This window comes from Kogia breviceps, chromosome 14, assembly GCF_026419965.1.
Source record: "Kogia breviceps isolate mKogBre1 chromosome 14, mKogBre1 haplotype 1, whole genome shotgun sequence".
In the NCBI taxonomy this organism is placed as follows: domain Eukaryota; kingdom Metazoa; phylum Chordata; class Mammalia; order Artiodactyla; family Physeteridae; genus Kogia; species Kogia breviceps.
In genome coordinates this window covers 50,534,219-50,558,795 of record NC_081323.1, presented here as the reverse complement: position 1 = coordinate 50,558,795, position 24,577 = coordinate 50,534,219, and the positions used below count along the sequence as shown (strand labels likewise).

Sequence of the window (24,577 nt, the reverse complement as noted above, 5' to 3'; positions counted from 1 at the left end):
AGGAGTTGGAGTTGTCCTTTTCTCCAGGAGGGTACCAGAGTAGGACCCTCCCTCCTAAGTTTAAGCACCCCCAGAGGGACTCATGCCTTTCAAGTCCTGCCTCTCTGAATTGGGACAAGAGTGAATCATTTTATCTCTGCTAGGATTGAAGAAGTGGACTGAAGTGAAATGGGAGTGGGAGGGAGTGCTCTGGCACCACCAGGACCATGTGTGTAACTGGGAACTCGGGCATCATCTGCATTTCAGATGCAGTACGTCTTCATATACCAAGCCCTTCTGGAGCATTATCTCTATGGAGATACAGAACTGGAAGTCACCTCTCTAGAAACACATCTGCAGAAAATTTACAACAAAATCCCAGGGTCTAGCAACAATGGATTAGAGGAGGAGTTTAAGGTAAGTTGGAGCTGAGCTCTTTCAGGATGAAGGATCTATGTGACCTACAGAATACAGGATGCTTGACTCTTTGTGGATTTACCAACAAATGGTGAATCCCCTTGCAAAGCATGTGGGTGGTTAAGGAGGTGGGTCTCTGGCCCTTTACTCATACCCTAGTCATTCTCAACCCATCCTGCATGTTAGAGTCACTTGCGTTGTGTTTAGGGGGGAAAAAAACCAAAAACAGGCAATGGTATTTTTTTAAGTCCTCCAGCCCCCACTCCCAGGTAATTATAATGTACAGTAAGAGCAAACATTCTCTGCAAAGTAAATATTTTTGTCTTTGCATGCCATAAGGTCTCTATTTGCAACTACTTAGTGCTGCTGTTAAAGCACAAAAGCAGCCATAAACGCCATGTAAACAAATGAGCATGGCAGTGTTTCCGTTAAAACCTCATTTGCAATCAGCAGACCAGATTGGCTCTTGGACCATAGATTGCTGACCCCTGCTTTATGCCATTTGACAGTGGTTCTCAACTCACCTAAGGGACATGTCACACTCTCATCAATAAAAGTGCTCCCAGAAGCAAGAGATTCTGTATTGGGATGGGGAAGACCAACTGCCTTAAAATACTCCTGAAGCTGTAATGTACACATGCATTACCTTGGGATCCTATTATGATGCAGGTTCTGTTTCAGCTGGTCTGAGTTGGGGCCTGAGATTCTGCATATATAACAAGACGAGGCTGATGCTGTTTTATGGGCTACACTTTGAGTAGCAAAAATCAAGAAGGAACCTTGGAATAAGGAGAAGGGAGGATATTTATTTGAATAAGGTTTTCTAAAGAATCTAAGACAGCCTCTGGGAGTAGAACAGCAGGGAGAGAGGGAGGTAGGACAGACACACTGTCTCCTATAAGACTAGATTACTTGTTCCAGGATCATAAAATTTCAATCTAAGGGAATCCCAGAATGGTCCACAGGAGCCGGGAAAACAGTGTTTCCCAAACACTCTTGGCTTATTAAAAACAGAAAAACAGTGTTCTGATAAGAACATGTGGAAATGATGGAGGTCAGGGCTCTGCTGAGAAGAGCAGTATGCCAGTGTGCCCTGGATGCAGGTCCAGTAACAGACATAATCTTGTCAAGTTCAGTTACTGAGATAAGTAATGTTTCCCCTCCCCTTCCCAATTCAGAAATTAACATCAATCAAAATCCAGAATGACAAGATGCGGACCGGAAACCTTCCAGCCAACATGAAGAAGAACCGGGTTTTACAGATCATTCCATGTAAGAGCCCTCTCCCCACCCAAAGCCTTAATGCCCCATCCCCCTTTCCCTTCACCCTTTGAACTTCTTGGGTACTAGTTAATGATCAGCTTGGGGACAAGAATTATGGCATTGTCTCTTATTGTTCCAGTTCTTCAGTGGCTTCTGGAAAGAGCATGAAGCCCAAAGGTTTTCTGCCTCCTGGGCTAGGAACAGGCATGTTGTTGCCCAGCTGGAATTATATCTGCTCAGAGCTGAGGTCGGGGGGGATAGATGGAAAGAGAGGGAGAAGAGGACAGGTGATGCTGGGGAGCCACAGGCTGCTGTCCTTCTTGCAGATGAATTCAACAGAGTGATCATTCCAGTTAAGAGGGGTGAGGAAAACACAGACTACGTGAACGCATCCTTCATTGATGTAAGTGGTGGCTGTGTCCCCGGCGCTCCCAACACTCCATGGAGATTCAGCTGGGCATTGCAGTGCTGCCCTCCCAATGCTTGGAAGGGTGGTCTTTGAGTCAGGCATCACATACAGAACTGATACCCTTCCTGTGCACTAGGTCTGTCAGAGCCCCTAAGAGCAGAAAGTGAGGGAACAGAAGGCAAACACCAGTCTGGAAGGAAAAGTTCACAACACAGACCAAAGGCTAAAAACACTAACCTCTGGTCCTTCCCATTCCTGCTGTCTCCATCCTAGCCCCAGACCCCCTTTCCTCATCTTCTTAAAAAGAGACCAGCATGCCAGCCAGGATTTGGTCCGTGGCCAAAGGGGAGCTCTGCCTGGGATGTGTTTGTCTCCAGGCAGCCCCCGTCCCATCCCAGTGGCCTGTCTTCTCCACTAGCCCCTCCCTGATCAAACCATCTCACTCCTGCCATTGACCTGGGCTGTATAGGGCTACCGGCAGAAGGACTCCTACATCGCCAGCCAGGGCCCTCTTCTCCACACAACTGAGGACTTCTGGCGAATGATCTGGGAGTGGAAATCCTGCTCTATCGTGATGCTAACTGAACTGGAGGAGAGAGGCCAGGTGAGCTCAGAAAGGTCCTGGGCTGCAGGAGACAAGAGACACATGAAAAAAGGGTGGGGGTGGGGGTGGGGGGTTGGTTCTAAGGGGGTATTTGGACTTTTTCTTTGACTTAAACTAATCAAAGAGCCATTGCCCAGCTGCTTGGTATCTGAACAGTCAGCTTCTCTCAGGACTGGTCTGAGCCTCCATTCGGTTCCTAGACAGTTCACACCCTCTCATTTCTCTCCTGAATACGGTCTCCCCAAGCCTAGCTTTGTGCACACCCTCTGCACCCCACCTCCACGGGCAGGGCAGAACTAGTGAGAGGAGGGATACAGAGCCAGACTGAGGCTCCGTGGTGGAGCTTGTGTGAGTGTCTCTAAGGAGAGAGTGCCTTCCAAGCCAGAGAAATTAACTAGAAGACTGGTGGGAAGATGGGTCACTTCTTTGCTGACTACACAAAAGAAAACAATAGAATTTGAGAAATAACAAAAATAAGAAACTTACAAGTTAACATTCAATAACAAGGAAATCTTTGAAAGAAAAAAGCCCTTGAGAATTGTCAGCCTACTCAGAATATAAAGGGACCTTAGAGGCCCCCTAGGCCAGCTCCCATTCAGTGTAGGAAATCTCTTAACATTATTCCTGAGTCAGAACCTTGCAGCCTCTACTGAGCACTTTCAATCTCAGGGGTCACTCTTTCTCTGTCCACCTCCCACCCCACCCCTCTCAGTATTACTGTGTGCCTCAGTCTGTGTTCAGATAGTGCTTATTATCTTCAGACTCTTTCTGCTGTGGTGCACAGTTCAGTAAATGGGTGCTTCGTGATGCCTGGTGCACAGCTTAACAGGGGTCTGAATCGAGAGAAAGAGCGGGAGAGGCCAGCAAGGGCCTGGGGGAAAAGGTCCTTCTAAGCCATAGTGAAGAGTTTGAATTTTGTAAAGCAGTTTAAGAACTCTTGACAATATCAGATTTGTAGGTTTTTTAAAATCCATCTGGCTATGGTGAGAAGGACAGATTAGAAATGAGCAAGCAAGCCAGAAGCAGAGAGGATGCTGCAGCAGTAATGCTGGTGGCCTGGACTCAGCAGGGGTGGTGAGAAGGGGTCTGCCCCAATAGATGGTGCAGAGGTGGGGTGGACTGGACTGGGGGAAGCGGGGAGAGGAAGAATTAAATATGTTTTTTACATTAGTTTTTCCAAGCCACATCTTTCCCATTCTGTACTTTGGCAGTTTGTTTATTTTAACCTTGATACAGCCTTGATATTTGCTCATCCTGATGTTCCGTTATGTCAAGATTTTTTTCAGATTTAATCGTTTAACTCATTAGTTGTTCTTCATGGATTTGTATCATGTACCTAATCAACAGACATACATTATAGGTCTTCACCTATCATTAATAACAATACTGATGAGGTGAGAGATTTGGAGGAAGCGTACACCTGAGTGACAAAGGCCAGTTGGGGGGTGAGCTACTTTGTTATCAGGAATTAGGTACATGTCTCCTAGCCCTCTCTGATAAGCTGTGATGGAACGTACATATAGACCAGGGACCTACATGAGGTTCCCTCCACACTTCTGGGCAGGTCCAAAGAGCAGGCAGAAAAAGCTGGAATGGCGAGCACATTCTCAGTCCACTGCCCTGTAATAAAAAGTACCCAGTGAATACCTCAGACTCTGTCTAGTCAGATTGTCAGGCTTTTCCATCCTTGAAATAGACCTAGTGAGAGTACAGGGCAGAAGGGCAGGAAGCATGTCTCACCGGTAGATGTGGGGAGAGAGGGGACATGCACACACAAGTTTTCCTGCCTGTTGGCCAGGCCTGCAGTCAGTTGGATGAGGCCCATTCCCCTCTGCCTACTAACACTGTGTCTATGCTTCTGTCTTAGGGCCAGTGAAACAGAAGCTTCTGAAGTAGAACAGAACAGGTTATAGTAACATTCTTTACCAGCCTCACCGGCCTCTAAGATAACATTTTACTTTCTGTTCCACCTCCCATTCATCTTATCAAGTATAGCTCCCAGAGCTATTAACACAGTAAGCCTAAATGAGACAATGAAGGGTGTCTCCATTTATACATTCTGACACCACTCCCTACCTCCAATTTAAATTCCGAGAAAAAGTCTGATCCAAAAATGTAAATTCTGTATACATTAAAATTCCAAAGGAATTAAAACCTAAAATTCTCTTTTCCCTGTTTTATTTTTCTGCACCATTTAAACCAGGGGGGTGCACCAAGAGGCTTGGTAAGGACTGAGTTCCTCTCAGCTGCAGCTTGATGCATCCACCATCATCATCAGAGTGGGCAGAGCAGCTCTAGCAGTTTCTGCATGGTGTCATCTCAACCCAAGCCCACATTCTACTTCTCCAGAGAGACAGTAAAACATGATAGCCCCTTGTTAGACCCTTGCCCACAAAGCTCTGTATCACCATCACTGTTTTCAGCCCCAGACCATAGCAAGAAACTTAGTGCTATCTAGGGAAAAGAGGGTAAACAAAGACAGCAAGAGAATAGACTGAAAAGCTTCTCTGTTTCAGCTTCTTTAGGGATACCAATATCTAGAGTCTATAATCTGAAAATATAAATCTTAGATTAAACCCCAGTTCCCAAGCATTCTTCTACTAGACTTGAACACCAACTCCTCATCTCCGATCACCCACAGATGACTCCAACACCTGGCTTGCTGCCCCTTTTTTAATTCCTATTTCTGTTTCTATTCTTGGAAGCAAAAGTATGTATGTGGGTGATCCATCTACTCTTGTCTTTCATCTTATCAGCCTCCTTAGCCATCCAGTTCCATGGTCAAACCACAACCTTGTCATCCCCCCATATCTGCACTGCCTTTGGAATGTCAACAATAGGCATCCCGCCCTGTTTACCATCTTGTGTCCTTCACCTCACTACTTCTCTTCTCTTACTCCAGTAGTTCTTTATCTTCATCAGGTCCTTAGAGACATTGGCTCCTCCATTTTCTCAATCTCAATCACCCCAGTAATGTCCCCACCTTCCTTCTTACTCTGTTAAGAGTTTTTGTGACTTGTCATTATTATAATTCCTCCCTTGTTAACACGCACTATTCCCTCATGGTCTCTTACTTTCATGGCAAGGTCTCTACCCTCGTAAACTCAATTCTATGCCTGCATCTGGTATCAAACATTACTGGGAGAAAACGCAAAATGGTGCTGAGTGGTCTCACATTGAATTCGTGACCACAAATCTAATATGGGTAATTAGTGTCACCTACCAATCCTACATACCCTTCCTTCTCTTTCCTCAGACCTTCAACATTCCCTCTTGCCTATCCCATCACACTCACACCTTATCTTTTGATCTCATTCTTCTCCAAGAAAGCAGACAAGAATGCTCTCATCTTCTTACCTCCAAGCAGCCAGCCTGGGGCTGGATGAATCTGTATCCATTCATCCATTCTCTTGTCTTCTCTCTGGTTGCAGTAGAAAAGTGTTCCTACACTTCTCAGTCCAACTGTCCACTGTGCCCTGGTCCCTTCCTCTCCTGTCTTCTCAAGGATCTTGCTGCTCTCATTATCTTCTCTCACCTCCATCCGTAAATAGTTCTCCTCTCTCCTCTATACTCTTATCAGCCTATTGTTACTTTCCTATTTTTAAAAAAACAAAGATCTCCTAACCCCACATTTCCTTCCATTTGCCATCCCATTTCTCTGTACCCCTTCCCAGCAAAACTTTAAAAAGCATTGGCTTTCTCCCCTCACATTCTTTCATCCTGTTCCTTCTAGGCTTGACTCCTCTGGGACTGCTTCAGTCAAGATCACCGGTGACCGCCATCTGCCCAATGCAAAAGTTATTTCTCTTTTCTTGTCTTTTTTGTTCCTTTGTAGCAGCATGTGAAGCCGTCAACTCCTTCTTCCTCAAGACACTTTCTTCCCTTGACTTCCATGCTGTCACCCCCTCCCCGCTCACTGGCCTGGCAACTCCTTTGTTATTTCTTTTGTGACCTCCTCCTCCTCTGCATGACCTCTAATCATTGGAGTGTCCAACACTCAGGTCTTAACCCACTTTTGTTCTCTTTTGATACACTATTCCTTGAGGATCTCATCCAACTCTGTGGCTTTAAATACTATCTGTATGTCAGGGACTCTCACATCTATGTCTCTAGCCCAGTTACCTCCCACCTTCCCAGTTGTGGACCGGTGTATCCACATAGCTACTTGATATCTTCTCATGGATGTCTGTTAAGAATCTCAAACTTCATATGGCCCAAATAAAATTTGGTTTCCTCCTTTCCCTCATACTGGTTCATCCCACTCTACCCATCTCAGTAAATTGTACCATCTTCCACCCAGATGCTTGTATCAGAAGTCTAGGAGTTACCTTTACTCCTCTCTGCTTTTCTCACTCTCCACAGCCAGTCTGTCAGTGAGTCCTGATGTATGCCGAGCATATCCACTTCTCTTTGGTGTAACTCCTGTCACCCACCCGCATGCAAACCATCATCTCTCATCTGCATCACTGAAGTAGTCTGGCAGCCAGTCTGCCTGCTTCCATTCCCGTCCCCTTTTAGCCACTTCTCCACATGGAAGCCAGTGATCCTTTTGAAAATATAAATCTAATTATATCACTCCTTGTCTTAAAATCCTCTTTGGGCTTCCTCATCTTGAGGGAAAATCTACCCATGCATTCAAAATTTAGAAACTTTTCCTGTTGATATCCAGTCCCAAGACTTGAATTGGGTCCTTCTTCCTCTCCTGTTTCCATTGTTTATTTTAAGTCTCCTAGTTTCCATTTTCCCTCATCCCTGTCTGCTCTCCACGTACAGAGTGGAGCATAGATTCTGAGATGAGCCACAGCCTCTACTCCCTGAGGGTCGGGTCCCATATTTGTCACAGCCTTGCATTCCCCACAGGCCTAGTCTCCAGCTCTGTGCTCTCATGTCTCCATCCTCAGCAGGATACCAAGGCATTTTTAGCCCTGGGTGACAGTGGTACAGCCACTGCTGGCTCCTGCTCTGGATTCTGTTACAGCTCTTTTTGCCATATCCCTCCCCACAGCCATGAGAGGCACCTCGGGAGTCAAGTCCCATTTAAGCCCAACCTGATTTTTCTGTTTGTGTTGTTGGGCCCACACAGAGGGCTAAATTAAATAAGTCTTTACCTGGCTGAGTAGGGTAATTTCCTGCCATCGGTCCAACATCTGCGATCATCTTATGTGGCTTCTCTTTATTTCATGTCATCCCTTAAATCCTATCCCCATAAGTTTACCAGGCTTGCTTTCTCTCAGCACACCATACCTGCTTCCCTACAATAGCTGTGTCACCTTGAAATTCATCCTACAACAGCACTGATCTAACTACTTGGTCCTACCACAGGTAATCATTTTGGCTGGTTGTCCCCTTTAGGCAGCCAGAGCAGACATGCTTTCACTGTTGACCAACTCCTTGTCCAGAGTTTGAAGAGGGGATTTTTTTTTTTTTTCTCCCACACTGCGTGGCTTGCGGGATCTCAGTTCCCGACCAGGAATCAAACCCATGCCCCCTGCAGTAGGAGTGCATAGTCCCAGACACTGGACCACTGGGGAATTCCCTAAAGAGGGGACTCTTTTTTTTTTTTTTTTTAATTTATCTTTATTCTATTTACTTTTTAAATGTTTGGCTGCGTTGGGTCTTCTGTGCTGTGCGCGGGCATTCTCTAGTTGTGGCGAGCGGGAGCTACTCTTCGTTGTGGTGCGCAGCCTTGTCATTGAGGTGGCTTCTCTTGTTGCGGAGCACGGGTTCTAGGCACACGGGCTTCAGTAGTTGTGGCACGCAGGCTCAGTAGTTGTGGCGCACGGGCTTAGTTGCTCTGCGGCATGTGCAATCTTCCCAGAACAAGCATTGAACCCGTGTCCACTGCATTGGCAGGTGGATTCTTAACCACTGCACCACCAGGGAAGCCAAGAGGGGACTCTTGATGGTTCAACTCTGCATCCCTGGGAGTCCTCCTTGCAATCTGCCCCTTTTGTTCTCTGTTATACCTCTTTTCCTAAACTAAGAAGATCTAAAATGTCTGAAGGCTGTTAAGTGTGGGACCATTAATATTTCCTTTTCTTGCCATAGTGTAATTCTAGCTCCTACATGCTGTTGCTGTAAAGCTCTTTGTATCTTAGCAGTTCTAATGGTTTTAAAGCCCCAGTCTTTAGTTCTGATAAAACTGTATAAAGGCGGTGTTGGGAAGGAACTGTGGTAACAAAACTCAGTCCATCCACCAAGGCCTGAAAACCAAAGTAGTCTCTGTTTAAGGTGAGCCTTAATTAGATTTTTCTGAAGCTGTTCTGGTTGAAGAGAGGGCCCAGAGCTCTGACCCTCAGGGTATCCCCAGGGCTCCTAGTGGGCACACACTGAAAAGCAGTGGTCTGTGACATTTCCTTGATCTACCACTTTAATAATCCCGTATTTTAAAATGAGCTCAGTGTCATTTATAAAGAGGGTAATGAATGATCACACATGAAAAGCAAGAAAAGTCATTAAAATGGACTTTTAATACTGATTTTATTTCGACTGAGAGACTACCAGTGATTTTTATTTTTGTATTTAATTTCTCCACATCTTTTCTAATGAACATAGAGTACATTTATCGTTGAGTATCGTTATTTATTTACTTATTTATTTATTTATATTTTTGGCTGCATCAGGTCTTCATTTCTGCGCACAGGCCTTCTCTCTAGTTGCGGCAAGCAGGGGCTGCTCTTTGTTGCAGTGCGCAGGCTTCTCGTTGTGGTGGCTTCTCCTGTTGCGGAGTGTGGACTCTAGGCATGCGGGCTTCAGTAGTTGTGGCTCACGGGCTCTAGAGCACAGGCTCAGTAGTTGTGGCACACAGGCTTAGTTGCTCCGCGGCATGTGAGACCTTCCCAGACCAGGGCTTGAACCCGTGTCCCCTGCATTGGCAGGCAGATTCTTAACCACTGCGCCACCAGGGAAGTCCCATATGGTTGAGTATCTTTAAATTGCCAACAGTGAAGTATCTAAGATCTCCCTAAAATGCTCTGAAGAAAGGACAGCATAACCATATTTTGTTTTATGTATTTATACCCTGGCTTGTTCTGCAGACATTAAACACATTCATTTACCAGATACTTATTGAGAACCTACCAGATGCAGGCAGTGTGCAAGGTGCTGGGAAAACAAAGATGAAAAGAGGCAGCCCCTGCCCGCAAGGAGCTGTAGAAGGAACTGAGCCAGGTGCAAGCAAAGACAACAGTAAACCATCTTGTGCTCACTAACAAGGACAAAAACACAAGAGCTAGCAACTATAAGGTGCCACTGCAGATTAAAGAGTTAAAGAGGAGGGACTTCCCTGGTGGCGCAGTGGTTAAGAATCCACCTGCCAATGCAGGGGACATGGGTTCAAGCCCTGGTCCGGGAAGATCCCACATGCCGTGGAGCAACTAAGCCTGTGCGCCACAACTACTGAGCCCGTGTGCCACAACTACTAAAGCCTTCGCACCTAGAGCCCATGCTCCACAACAAGAGAAGCCCACGCACCGCAACAAAGACCCAACGCAGCCAAAAATAAAATTAATTAATTAAAACAAACAGAAAAAAAGAAGTTACAAATTTTTTTTTTTAAGTGTTAAAGAGGAAAGGAATGAAAGCATACGGTGGACTGGGCTTTGGTGAAGCACCATGGCTGGGTGAGAATGTAATTGGGTTCAGTTTTTCTGGGTTAGCAGTCTGATATACATAAGTAACTACAAATGTGGGAACACCGCAAAGGAGCAAAGAAAAAGGAATTGGAACAATGACACTGATTCCTCCTCTCCCTCCACCCTGCATTGAGTGTTAGATACAGCTATGAGCTGATGGTCAGAGTTCTTCACAGACCCTGTCAGTGTTGCAAATTAGACTATAAATAATAGCAAAAGACTAAGTGATTAGTGGACTTAAGTTGTTAAATATGGATGTCCTGCTGGGGATCAGAAGTTAAACTGGAGTAATGTTAAGTAGTAGAAGGACCCTCTGAGTTTTTGATACCTTGGGGAAGAAGTGTGTCGGTGTAAGAAGTGGCTGTGTTGAGACGAGCAGTCTGCTCACAGGGCAGCCCTGCTTTTACCACACATGGTATTCTGAGCCCCTTACCTCTCCTATTTGTCCCCCAGGAGAAGTGTACCCAGTACTGGCCCTCTGATGGACTGGTGTCCTATGGAGACATCACAGTGGAGCTGAAGAAGGAGGAGGAATGTGAGAGCTATACCGTCAGAGACCTCCTGGTCACCAACACCAGGGTAAGGTTCCTGGTGGGTGGGCTCCTCCCACAGGGAAAGCAGGGTTGCACCTACCTCTCTGATCCTCCTTCCTCCAAAGGAGAACAAGAGCCGGCAGATCCGGCAGTTCCACTTCCATGGCTGGCCTGAAGTGGGCATCCCCAGTGATGGAAAGGGCATGATCAGCATCATTGCAGCCGTGCAGAAGCAGCAGCAGCAGTCAGGGAACCACCCCATCACCGTGCACTGCAGGTATGCCCACCCCAACCCTCAGGGGGAAGAGAGAGAAAGGCATGGGAGGCAGGCAGAGGGGTGTGATGGGAGCCTGTATCATATAGTGAAGAAAGCCAGACAAGAGGGGGATGTTGGCGAGCACATGGCAATCAAGTTTGATGACCAGGACAGGCCCAGATGATAAGAACTTCACACTTTAAGTGCTAGGGAACAGCAGTCCCTAATGTTAAGATATTGGGCAGGGGAGGTGATACAGAAGGGGAACAGCAGGGGAGACTGACAGTGGAGAAGACCAGTTGGGCAACATGGGAATGAGGCCTGTTTCCCTAAGAAACACAGGAAAAGAGAAAAGGGCAACTATTTTGAAAACAGTTAGAAGAAAAATGAACAAGACTATAAACATAGCTGTGAAAAAGAGGAGTCTTCTAGGTTCAAGGCTCAGTAATGGCTGGTGTCACTGACAGAAGGAAGATAGCAAGGGGACCCACAGGGCAGGAAGTGGATTTTGTTTGGGGTACATTGTATGAGATTGCATTTTAGAAAAAAATTTTACCTTGAGTTTGTATTGCTTTTATAATTGGGGGGAGGGAATCTCTTTTAAAAGGGAAGGAAGGGGCTTCCCTGGTGGCGCAGTGGTTGGGAGTCCGCCTGCCGATGCAAGGGATACGGTTTCGTGCCCCGGTTGGGGAGGATCGCACATGTCGCGGAGTGGCTAGGCCTGTGAGCCATGGCCGCTGAGCCTGTGCGTCTGGAGCCTGCGCTCCGCAACAGGAGAGGCCACAACAGTGAGAGGCCCACGTACCGCAAAAATAATAATAAAAAAATAATAATAATAATAAAATAAAAGGGAAGGAAGAATATATTTAAAATTCCTACAAATTGGTTTTGAAGATAGAAAAATGAGCAAAGGAACTTCTAGAAATGTATCTAGTAAATGTTCTTCACATGGCCAAAATGAAATATGTAATTACAAGAATTGAAGCACTGTTTATAATAGTAAAAGATGGTAGGGACTTCCTTGGCGGTCCAATGTTTAAGACTCTGGGCTTCCACTGCAGGGGCCACGGGTTCAATCCCTGGTTGAGGAACTAAGATCTGGCATGCCATGTGGCGCAGCCAATAAAACTTGAAAAAATGATGGTAAATAATCTAAGCATATATTAATAGGGGACTGGTTCAGTAAGCTCTGATATATCTCATACTACAGAGCTTCAGATAATTAATTAGAAATCTGTTTATGTACTGGTATTCAGTAATCCTCTAGATTTATTGCTTAGTGAGAAAAGCAGTGGGAGACAGGGAAAGAATATGTTTATGTGGGTATATGCATAAATTATCTCTGGAAGGACACACAAGGACCTGATGACACTGGTCGTTTCCCAGGAAGAAACTAAAAGGATGAAGAAGTAGAGCAGGAAGGAGACTTTCCACTGTTTCTGACCTTTTTGAAATTTGAACTATGCTAATTTATTACCCGTACAAAAATAAATCATTTGAAAAAACGTTTTTAAGAAGAAAAAGGGGCAAAGTCTACCATCTAATACAAATGTACAGTAAACATGAAAAGATGCTAATCCTTATTAGCAACATGAGAAATGGGGATGAAAACAGTAAAACATGGCTTTTTGTCCATTGGATTGGCAAATTAAAAGGATTCCTTGAACTACAAAAATAAACACTTCCTTGCCCACACTTTTAAATCTCCCATGCTCCTCTCTCCCTTAGTCACCCTCTCTGGGCAAACCCCAGATTCTCTAGCCACCCTGCACCATGCAGCTGAATATGGCTAAAGAAAAGCACCATGTTACAAGGCTCATTTTACATTTCTGATGACTTCATGGTTGGCCATTAGTGCTGCCCTGCAGTCCTTCTGCATCTCCCACTGTGCTAGACCAGGGCTAGGCAAACTAGGGCCCAGTGCCAGAGCTGGCCTGCCACATGGTTTTGTGGGGCCTGCAAGGTAAGACTTGTGTTTACATTTAAAAAAACTTTTTTTAATCAAAAGAAGACTATTTCATAACGTGAAAATTACATGAAATTTACATTTGTGTTCATATATAAGATTTTATTGGAACACGGCTATGCTTATATATTATCTGTGGCTGCTGTCCTGCTCCAGCAGCAGTATTGAGACCATTCGTGGTACTCTTACTACCTCACACTGCTGCTCAGCCCACAAGAAGCACAATTGTGCATTTGTAACTTGACTTTGTCTCTCTTCCCAACAAAACCTAAGATACTTTCTAGTTGGCCCTTTATAAAAAAGCCTGCCGGCCTTTGTCCTGGATGATCATTTCATCCTCCTCTCAAACCTCAAACCTCCAGTACCTCTCCCATCCTCATATTTAAGAAATGACCATGTTTTCTATTTGCCTAGGAAAAAAGAAGCAATCAGAGAATTTCCACTTGCTCTTAACCACCACAGCTCCCCATCTACCTGCATTAGTGCTGTGGACCCTGCATCCCTCCTGTTTAGTGGATGAGTTGTCTGAACTCTCTGTGAAGTCAGCTACATTAGTCCTTTATTGCTGTGTAATAATATTGCCACACACTTAGCATCTCAAAACAACACACATTTATCTTGCAGTCTTTGTCGTTAGGAATCTGAGCACATCTTAGCTGAGTCCTGTGTTTCAGGGTCTCAAAAGGCTGCAGTCAAGGTGTTGACCAGATGGGCTGTGGTCCCATCTGAGGCTTGACTGGGGAAGGATCCACTTCTGAGCTCACTTGGTTGTTGGTAGCATTCAGTTCCTTGTGGAATTTTGTATTTTGAAGTTCCTTGCCACGTGGTGGACCTTCCCAGCATGGGTGCTTGCTTCTTCCAAACCAACAAAGGAGAGAGTATTTCCTTACAAGACAGACATTATTATCCACATAACATAATCACATATATGTAATTGTATACGCTCCGTCACCCTGGCTACATTCTGTTGGTTAGAAGTACATCACAAGTCCTGCCCACACTCAAGGGGAGGGGATTCACACAAGTATGTGAACACCAGGAGGCAGGGATCTTGGGGGTCAAGCTAAAGTCTGCCACACCCACCCTCCACTTGGATACCAATTCCATCCTCTTTTGTCTCTTCAGGGACCTGACTTCACTATCCTACATCATCAGGTTTTCTTCTGGATACCTACTGTCTTCATAAAAATGTGCTATAATTTCTCCCATTTTAATATTTTTAAAAACTTTTGCCTCCAGTTCCCCTCCAGCTACCCTCTATTTCTCTGTTTTCCTTAAAAAATATGTACCCCCCCCTTGCATCTGCCCTTTGAGGGCCGCCTTTGACCTTCACATTGCTGAGTCCAGTGATCACTTCCTAATCTCATTATCCTTGACTTTCATCAGCATTAGACACAGTTGGTCATTTGGTTCTCTGTGGAATGCTTTTAGCATAGCTTCTCTCCAGGGTTTTTGTCCTCAATGGCTGTTCCTTCTCTGTCTACTTTGCTAATTCCTCCCCATCTGTGGTCAAGGGCCAAGTCCTTGGACCTCTGTCAACTGACAGTCACTCTCCTAGGTGAACTCATCCAATCTCCTGGCTTTAATACCAACTCCCAAATCTTTATCACCAGTTCACCCTCTCCCCTAAACTCCAGATTTATATTTCCAGTTACCTACTCAACATTTCCACTTGGGCGTCTTCAGTTTTAAAGGGTTATTTCAGAACTCCCGATCTCTCTTTCCAAGCCTACTGTTTCACAGCCTTCCCCACATCAAGAAGTGGTATTTCACTTAACTCAGATAAGAAGCCTGGAACCATTCTTTTTCTCACACATGTACATCTGTTCTACCTGCAAAATAATTTCAGAATCAAGTGTTTATCACTCCCCCCACCATGGCCCTCTGTCCAAGCCACCATGCTCTCTCCTCAGTAACTATACTGGCCTCACTGGTTTCCCTGCTCCCACCCTTCCTCCTGTAGTTTGTTCTCAACACAGCAGCGTGAGAGCTCCTTCTAAAACTTCAGTCAGACCACATCACTCCTTTACTCAGAATCCAAACACTGGCTCACGAGGTACAACATGTCTGAGGGCTCCTTGCTCAGGCCAGGCAGGGAGTGCACGGGGGGCCTGGCCTTCTCCCTGAGGGCCCTGACCTTACCCCGCCCACTTCCCTCCCTCCCTCAGATGCAGCTACAGTGGCTTCAGCACCTAGACACACTCCTGCATCATTCCTGAGATGTTCATTTCCAAGGGCCTCGTCCTCACCTTCTCAAGGTCTCTGCTCACATTCCCTGACCACCCTGTTCACAATAGCACTTCTCCCCACACTGCCCAGAACTGCTGTTCTCTTTTTTCCTTCTGATACTGCATATCTTATTGTCTGAGGGTACTGCTACCCACCACAGTCCCTACCACACAGAAGGCACTTGGTAAGGGTCTGGTGATGACACATTGAACAAGTGGACAGTGTCAAGGTGAGAGTCTGGATTCCTGGGATTTAGGAAGAAAATGAGCAGCATGGAAAAGAATCAGCAACCATATACCAGTGCAGAGGGGCAGGAAAGAGGGGGCCAGAACTCTTGACATGAATGAGCAGCAGGCCAGGGCTCCCCAGGCCTGTTTTTGTTTTTTGTGTGTTTTGTTTGTTTGTTTTTTGGCTGCACCACGCAGCATGTGGAATCTTAGTTCCTCAACCAGGGATCAAACCCGTGCCCTTGGCATTGGTAGTGCAGGGTTCTAACCCCTGGACCGCCAGGGGATTCCCCCACCCCACCCCAACCCCGGCTTGTTTGTAGGTGGACAGCGAAGCCTCAGTGCTGGGGGTGGGGGTGAGGTTATTCACCACTGCCCAGCGAGTGAGCCCCTCTGCAAGCAGAATGGGTCGTGCAAGAAGGGCAGCAGGGGTGCACCTGCCTCCTCAGAGCTGTGTGAGCTCCTGTGCCCACCCCCAGCAGTTCCACTGGATGACTGACCTTCCCAGGAGCACCAGCCTCGGCCTTTATCTGCTCATTGTCACTGTCACTCGCCTCCTTGGCACAGAGAGCCATTGCAGGTGTGATAAGTGTATCTGCTTTGTTACAGTGCGGGGGCAGGACGGACAGGGACCTTCTGTGCCCTAAGCACAGTCCTGGAACGGGTGAAAGCAGAGGGGATTTTGGATGTCTTCCAGACCGTCAAGAGCCTGCGGCTGCAGAGGCCACACATGGTCCAGACACTGGTATGCTGCCCTGTGTATTTATCCATGCCACCACACCATCTGCAGCTCCTGTGCCAAAGCCAGCTCAGGGGGGAGGCTCTTTTGAGGGGCCCATCTGATAGAAGACTGTGTAAACACAGACTCATCCTTCCTCAAGGTGCCTCAGACAAACAGAATGAGCTTTGGTAGGCAGGAGAGCAGTGGGGACATAGCCTAGCCCCACACCAGTAAGAGATGCAGGTGGCCTCTGTGAAGGCTAGAAGAGGTTGCCCAGGTGCCCCATGGAGCTCTCCATTTCTCCATGGGTCCAAGGTGGGGAAGACTCAGGAGTACCTCCTCTCCTCTCCTCAGGCTCCCTTTCAACAGGTCTCCTGACAGTCTAGATGACCAGTAATCACTGAGTATGTGGACAGACATGAGCTCATGTCTGACCTCTGCAGGCCTAGGACCGCCATCTGCATGTCCAGTCGCTTCTATCTGTAGAAGGTAGCTGCACTCAGCCCAGCGGGGAATGCTGTCAGAACTCTGGCAGGCAGCTCAGGGCTCACGTGGAAATCCAAAAACATTCATTTCCTCTTAATTTTCCATTTAAAAAAAAATGGCTTTGTCAGGAGCTGCAGGTACATTTTTCTCTTCAGTAACTACCCTGGCCTTTTCCCCCACCTTTCACTCTGCAGGAACAGTATGAGTTCTGCTACAAGGTGGTGCAGGAATATATTGATGCATTCTCAGATTACGCCAACTTCAAGTGAGAAGCGATGAGGCCCCGTGGACAGGAGAATTGCCTTTAATATTTTGTAATATTCTGTTTTGTTAATATACCCAAAATTGTGTATATATCTTACAACTGTTTTAGAAATTGGTACATAGGCTTCTATTACCTATTAGGTGGAGATTTTATATGTAAATGTGTTAGCACTGATAGTCCTTTTTCCAATGTTTTATTGGGGAATTAAATAGTGTGATGTTTGGATTGATATCATGAAATCCTCTGCCTGGAAATTGGGCTCTATTGTTCTTTGGTTTATACATCTTTTCCTAAAAGAAGAAACACAAAACTCATTCCAGGTAGCTAGGCATTAACTAAGAAAAGAAGCACAAAGTTATCAGAGCTCTTGAGGAAATTGGTTGTCCCAGTGCCCCCAGTTCAGACCACTCTCCCCTCCCTGCTCTGTAAATAATCTCTCCGCTTTCCACCCTTGCCCACCTTCTCGTACCGCCTACATCCCACCATGGCGAGTAGAGGGACCAGAGGTATCTCTGGCACCACACTAGGGATTATCGGGTAATAAAAGCTTTGACTCCCTGAGGAAACGTCTCTCCCTTTGTATGGGGTGGGGCAGTCATACCAGGGCTGGGGTTCTCCTGGGCCACTCCCATCCCTGCTGTTACTGTTCTGTCTTAGCTGGCTGCAGAGAGGGCACAGTCTTCCTGGCTCCTCCTTTCCAACAAACACAGCCCCTCTAGCTCTTAGGTAGTTATCAGGACCCTTCTTTCACTCCCAGCATATCTTTGGTGCAGTGGTCCTAGCCAGCCTTGCTCCCTGGGGAAGATGGCCAGGGTCCTCACTACTTCCCTAAGTACAGAGGCATGGAGGAGAGAGGGGTGGCTTGGCTTTCGGCTTTGAGTCAATTTGACCTCTCCAGTCCTTGGTGCTTTGCTGCAGAACTGTCTGGATCATGTCGCTCTGTCCAGAGCAAGGGTTTATATCTACATTTATTGTGTTAAACCGCTTCCATTTCCTTTCATATCTGTCCTCATTTCCAGGACTTTTATGTGGAAGTGCCTCAGATCCAGAGGCCAGGATGGTGGGAATCTTAGATTCCAACTCGAATTTGAGCCTAACATGTTAGACAGAGTGTCTTAAATAAGGTGGATGTTCATTTATTTTTCATGTTAACAGTCTGCCCAATCCAGAGACCCAGTATCTTCCATCTCATGGTCCCAGTGTCCCTTAGGATGTTGTTCTCATCCTCATGGTTGAGGTTGCTGTCTTTTCCCATGGAGAAGCAAAAAGAGCATGGGCAAACAATTTCATTTTTAAAGACATGAAGGAAAAGTTGCACTTTTCATTTCCCATTTCATACCCCATTGGCTAAAACCTAGTCATAAGACCACACTGAGCTACAAAGGGTGCTGGGAAATGTGGTCTTTAGTTGAGGGCACAGCTGGGAGGGTGTGTCTGTTCATGGCCTCCTTTCTTCATGATCAGTCCAACACAGGAACAGGAGAGGAAACCGGTTGCCATGACTGTCGGTGCAGGGCTGAGAGAACCTTGCAGCCCTCGGGGCCTTTCTTAAGGATCGGGGACAGTCGGGCCAGGGGCACCTCCAGGCTGTCAGGAGTGAGAGGTGGCACCCCCGTCTGGCCCATGGAGGCATGCACAGAGATCATCGCTGCCATGCTTGCTGGAGGAGATAGGACTTGAACTGGACCTGCAGGATATTGGAAGTTTAGATGAGCGAAAGGAGGAAAGATCAGCGGAGCAGCATTACAGAGGGCCTCAGATTCCAGGCAAGCAGAGATGCAGTGGCTCCAAGATAGAAGCCAAGTTCTGCATCACATGTTCAGGGTGTATGCACAAAGCCCAGGTGCCACGACAGACCACCTTCTGGAAGGTTGCAAGGGGTGAAGTCATGTAAGTCAGTAGGTGTACTCTGGTCCTTCTGTAGGAACCAAGGAACTGTAAGGGGCGATAAACTCAAAAAGTCAGTAGGTTTAAAAGAAGCATGGATAAATTAAGCAAAGACAGAATCTAAAGAATTTCTGGTGAGGGGTGCCATGCTTGGGAAGGAAACCCTGTCTCTGCAAGCTACCTGTTGGTGCCTCTGTGTAACCATGTCCAGGCAGATGGAGGAGGGCAAGCCTTGGGTCAGCAAGCCATGCAACGGACATATCCCCTGGTTGCTAAACAGACATCTTCAAGCAGGAATTATCCCAGCTCTTTGCTCCCTTCTCTCCCTCAGCTTATAGGTATGGCTCATCACTCCCTCTTCACCTCTTTCTTTTCCTGTATTATTCAGAGCTTACATGGTGTCAAGAAAACCCGACAGGCTCAAAGGGAAGTGTATTGAAGCTCACGTGGAACAATTGTGTGGGAAGGGCAGAGGAGATTGCTTCATCTAGTGCCCACTTCTCAGTCAGTCAGCTGTGACTGTGCCCACTGCACACCCAAACTTCTGGGGCCTGCCACACTTGCAGCGACCTCACTTCATCAAATTGTCTCTGTCCTGGGTTTTCCTTCATCCTCTACCCCCACCTGCCCAATATGCTCGTCTTTCATTTAAAAGAAGAAAAAAAAAGCACTTCCCCAAGCCTAAGTTCTTCCATTCCTACATATTCCTTCCTTACCCTTTCATCCTCAGTGCTGAGCCCCAGGGATCCACTGTCTCCCTGTCCACTAGCACCCCCCTTGGTGTAACGACTGCCTCTGACTTTTATCCTCACTCTGTAGCTTTTCCTCCACGGCCCCCTTCCTCAGAGGTCAGGCATTCCTGCAGTCTGTGTGGTGTGGACCCTCAGCCCTCCTCCAGTCCTGAGCTCCTGGTCCACACACTCCACTTCCTACTGTGACTCCACAGGGTGGCCCAGAGGCACCAGTCTCAGGCTCCGCACACCCAGCGGTTTGCCCAGTCTCCAAAGCCCACTGCCCTTTTGTGCAGCCTCCAGCATTCTCTGCCCCCACCCACCCCATCCCAGCCCTACTCCCACTGAGCACCAAACCCACAGGCCTGCCCCCGCCCACAGATCCCCCCGTAGTTCCTGTGTTAGCTCTTCTCCATTTTGTCTCTTACCCTAGAGCACCCACTGCAGCCCTACTGCCGAGACTAGCTAACTCTCCATCCTTCACCCAGACCACCTGCTTAGGGGGTGTGCCCCTCTGCGCTCCTACAGCACCTGAGCATTCAACTCAAAACCTCTGCTTTCCCAACTGATTACAGCAGCCCCCAGACTGGAATAATGTGGCCTCAGGGCTGAGTGTGAGCTAGAGCTCCGTGATGAACAAATGGCTTTCTGTGTCCTGCTGAGAGGGATACAAGGATGAATTCCAGAGTTTATAATCTGGAAAGGGAAAGCAAATACTCCTGAAAGGCGAAGTATGTAGCCAGAAAGGGAAGCTTTCCCCTGGGAAGCTTGTTCTTGTTTGGATTTTTCAGGAAAAACCACAGTCAAATTAAAGAGAAAATAGGGCTTCCCTGGTGGCGCAGTGGTTGAGAGTCCGCCTGCCGATGCAGGGGACATGGGTTCGTGCCCCGGTCCGGGAGGATCCCATGAGCCGTGGCCGCTGAGCCTGCGCGTAATCACAGAAAAAATAAAGGCACTCCATTCCTTTTTTTTTTTTTTTTTTTTTTTTTTTTGCGGTACGCGGGCCTCTCACTGTTGTGGCCTCTCCCGTTGCGGAGCACAGGCTCCGGACGCGCAGGCTCAGCGGCCATGGCTCACGGGCCCAGCCGCTCGCGGCATGTGGGATCTTCCTGGACCGGGGCACGAACCCGAGTCCCCTGCATCGGCAGACAGGCTCTCAACCACTGCGCCACCAGGGAAGCCCCCCATTCCTTTTTAAAAATAAACACCAGGGCCTTTGAATAAAACATTCTGTAAACCCAAACCAGAACTAAGCTAGTTTACTGAACTAAGAATTTTTTTCACTAAACCACAAAGCAAATGTTTTCCTAAAATTTACTTGGTTAACCAATACATAAAGGGACAAAATCTGTTTCCCAAAACAGTTTAACTGATCATACAGTCCAAATACTCATTTCAGGTAAGTCAGTTTGGAAATTCACCCATGCCCTCCTGCCTGAGCAACTGAAGTCGAGGTGCCCATGATGTCATCTCCCCCATCTCTGCCACAGAATTTGACACACCTGCTCTCCCAGTGACCAGCCACTGCGATGCCCAGGCTGACCCTGCCCTTGCACTTGCTGTTCAAATTGCTGTCCAAAGGCGGAGACTGGCTAACCCTATAAATTGGCCTCTGCCCCCCGGAGGCTGGTGGCTGGCAGCGGAAAGCTGAGCTGATGCAGACTAAGGCGGGAGCCTTTTCTGGCATTCCCGGGGCTGTCCCCAAATCCATGTATGGTCCTGGGCCAAGTACAGGATGAGGAGGGGTTGGAACCTTGAGGGACAAAATTATTCCTACCACCTTTGGATAGGCCCACAAAGGCTGCACTGCCCCCTTAACTGGGCCCCCTGTCAGGGACCTGCTTGGAGGAGAGGGCACCTGTGGGGTAGCTATGCCCCACCCAAACCTACTTCCACCTGGAGTGACCCAGTCCTGGTGCCCAGGTGTGTGGATGAGGACATCCCACCCAACCCATTTTACAAGTGGGCAAACGAGCCCTCAGGAAGAGTGGTCATAGCTCTCCCAGACTTCTTAACAGGCTGCTGGGCTCCTCACTCTTCGGCCCCCACTTTCCTACCAGGGAAGGTCCTGAGCTGGGTGGGACTCAGGGAGAACCCAGGCATTGCCTCTCTTAGGGCCATAGTTTGCTGTGTCAGAGAGGGCTGTGAGGGCTTTCTAGACCTAAGGGCAGGAGCTTGAGAATGCAGCTATGGAAGTGGCTAGATGAGACTTCAGGGGCATAGGCCAGGCTGAAGCAGGAGTCCTGTGACTTCAGATCCCTGGGAAGATGGAAGGAGGAGGCATCTGTCTGGTGACCCCAGGGCCGGCAGCTGAACAAACACTGGGAAGGGATGAGAGCTGGTGGCGAGCTGCCACCCATCCCCTCTTTGAGACGTCATTGGAGTCTGTGGGCCCAGAGCAGTGGGTGGAACTACCTGAGCAATAAATCTTGGGTCTGGCTGCCTGGGTTCCACTGCTGCCTGGAGGAGCCACCTCAAAGGAGCCACTTCATCCACAGCTCTCCCTCGGTGAGTGAAAAGGCAGGCTGCCCTCCCCAGGGCTGAGGCTCCGGGATGGAGCTCTATTCTAGGTGCATGGTACACTGCTCCTCCTCCCCCTCCCAAGTCCCTCTACTCCTGACCCATGCCCAGAAAAGCCCCCTTTCCCTCATCTCTCCCCAACAACACTATTCCTGTGCCTGCTGCCCCTAGCGTGGGAGGGACAAGGCGTAGAAACCCTTGCCCCTGTAACCACCACACATCCATTCCACATCCCCAACTGCCATGGAAGAGAGATAGCAACCCACAGGGAAAAGGAGCTGAGGGCCTGCCAGTAACGTCCCCCAGCACTGGGTGCCCCAGATGCCCCCACACTGCTGCCTGTCTCTTGAACAACTTCCCTGTTCCTCTCTCCAACCTTCTCTCACTTCTGGGATCCCTGAGGGAAGAAAGGGTAGTCCTGCCCTACTGGGGAAGGCCCTCAACTGGCAAAGCAGGGAGCCTCTGTGCCCCAGGGGTTCTGGGAGGTGGCTAGTTGCCAGGAGCCCTCAGGGTCCAGACCCCTGTAGTCCTGGTATAAGGAGCAATAGCAGAAGAGAGAAGAACATTAGGAGACACTGAAGCTGCCCCTGAAACACCAGTTGTCCAAGAGGACCCCGGAGGAAGAGGAAGGGGGTATGGATGGGAGCACTCTTTGAGTGCTGTCTACTGTCCATGGGAGCAGCCCTGCCATGGCCAGCTTTGGGCTAGGCCTCCTGGCGCTGCTGCTGACCACCCACCCTGAACCCTCAAAGGCTCAGCACTGGTCCCACAGCTGGCACCCTGAAGGAGAGCAAGCCTCCAGCTCACTCCATGACCCCCAACATACTCCTGGGCCCCCAGGTGAGCTGAAGGGTCTCCCCAGCCTAAGTGAAAAGAAAAAGGTGCTGGCTGGGGCTCTTTCATCTACCTCAAGCCTTGGGTGGAGGTGGTGAGGGCAGGCTGCAGCCTCAGTTCCCTTCTAAGGAAGGGTTCTGGGCACTGCAGCTCACAGCCCAGGCCAAATTGTCCCCAACCTCCCAAGTGATGTTCTGGCTCCCCCTGAGGACAGTGTGCCCTGGGAGAGTAGGACCATGGCCCGGTGGCTCCTCCGCAGGAAGCAGCACCTGGTGCAGACACTGCTGGTAAGTAGAGTGAAAGGTCCCCAGCGTTGGCCACTAGGGGCCAGCTAAGAACTGGCTGGGAGTGAGGGGGAATGACACACCACTGAGTTATTTATTTTTGGCTGCCTTGGGGTCTTTTTTGCTGTGTGCAGGATTTCTCTAGTTGCGGCGAGGGGGGGCTACTCTTCGTTGTGGTGTGCAGACTTCTCATTGTGGTGGCTTCTCGTTGCGGAGCACAGCTCTAGGTGCATGGGTTTCAGTAGTTGTGGCACATGGGCTCAGTAGTTGTGGCTCGCGGGCTCTAGAGCGCAGGCTCAGCGGCCATGGCTCGCGGGCTTAGCTGCTCCTCAGCATGTGGGATCTTCCCGGACCAGGGCTCCAACCCGTGTCCCCTGCACTGGCAGGCGGATTCTTAATCACTCCGCCACCAGGGAAGCCCCAATCCTAGACAATTTATGATGAAATACTATGTTTAAGTAAAAGATTAGAAGTCACTAGTGGAGTAGAAGGAGGTACTAAAAATCTCCATAAATAAGACAGTGGCGGCTGTGAAGTCCCCTAGGCTTCTAGACAGCCAAGGGAAGCCAACGTGGCTCAAGGTGGGCGCCCACAGACAGTGCAAAGAGGTGAGGGGTGTGACCTCACACTCTGCAGTACGGCCCCGATAACCAGGTGGTCATTGATACGTGCACTGGGAATGACTATGATTGCAGAGCTCCCCAAAGCCAATAGCAGAAGACAGATGTAGGGAGATGGTTTATTATTTTGCAAATTGTATTTTAAAGTGCACCATGGGAGCACGATAACTAAAGGAGAAAGCGTAAATTCCTATAAGGCAAGACGGTTATCGCCTAATTTCAGTCGGTGTGAGCTCGGGTTTTTAGATATCAGGTGGGCAACGCCCTTAAGCCCAATGAGCTAGAGAACCCGCAGGCTGGGTCTTCTAGGAGGCTAGGGGGCGTCCGCAGGACGAGGAAGCCACAACACCGGCCGTCGGCCAATCCTAAGCAGCGAGGCCAAGCCGGGAGGCGAGGGAAGAGGAGGGGAGGAGAGGAGGGGGCGGGTAAGGCCACAGCTCGGCGGTCAGGTGACCAGAGCGTCCGGGGGAATGATCGCCCCCTCCTCCCGCAGAGCCGACCCCGAGCGCCGCGCCCCGCTGCCCTCCAGTAAAGGTGTGAGGTCCCTGAAGTTGCTGCATCCTTTGTCCCCTCTCTCTCCATTGAGACCCTTCCCCTGGTGGGGGCTGGAGGGATGCAGGTCGGAACCCGGCCCCGCAGGGAGGACACAGCCAGGTTCCGGAGGGCGGGGGCGGACGCAAATGTCAGCGAGCAACAGAGGGTGGGGGCGGAG

The 24,577-nt window shown here is 48.5% G+C and overlaps 2 protein-coding genes across 10 annotated transcripts in view; both read left to right on the top strand.

Moving 5' to 3' along the window:
• Positions 1-17,555, top strand: part of PTPRA (protein tyrosine phosphatase receptor type A) — a 183,093-nt gene extending 165,538 nt beyond the window's left edge. For all 8 annotated transcript variants that reach the window (XM_067011889.1, XM_067011886.1, XM_059037685.2 and 5 more), the window contains 8 exons: positions 247-396; positions 1,575-1,668; positions 1,986-2,062; positions 2,538-2,672; positions 10,760-10,885; positions 10,965-11,116; positions 16,127-16,262; positions 16,919-17,555. In XM_067011889.1, the coding sequence (XP_066867990.1) occupies positions 247-396; positions 1,575-1,668; positions 1,986-2,062; positions 2,538-2,672; positions 10,760-10,885; positions 10,965-11,116; positions 16,127-16,262; positions 16,919-16,993 (945 nt within the window). In that variant the 3' untranslated portion in view covers positions 16,994-17,555. The remainder of the gene's footprint in view (positions 1-246; positions 397-1,574; positions 1,669-1,985; positions 2,063-2,537; positions 2,673-10,759; positions 10,886-10,964; positions 11,117-16,126; positions 16,263-16,918) is intronic.
• A 5,246-nt stretch (positions 17,556-22,801) lies between these two features.
• On the top strand, positions 22,802-24,569 carry LOC131741137 (progonadoliberin-2). Of its 2 annotated transcripts, XM_067012353.1 has the most exons (3): positions 22,802-22,967; positions 23,112-23,248; positions 24,359-24,569. In XM_067012353.1, the coding sequence occupies exons 1-3, from the start codon at positions 22,817-22,819 to the stop codon at positions 24,395-24,397; spliced, it is 327 nt and encodes a 108-aa protein (XP_066868454.1). In that variant the 5' UTR covers positions 22,802-22,816; the 3' UTR covers positions 24,398-24,569. The 2 variants fall into 2 exon arrangements, with proteins under 2 accessions (XP_066868454.1, XP_066868453.1); XM_067012352.1 differs by lacking the exon at positions 24,359-24,569 and having other exon boundaries at positions 23,112-23,296.
• Positions 24,570-24,577: the final 8 nt, after the last annotated feature.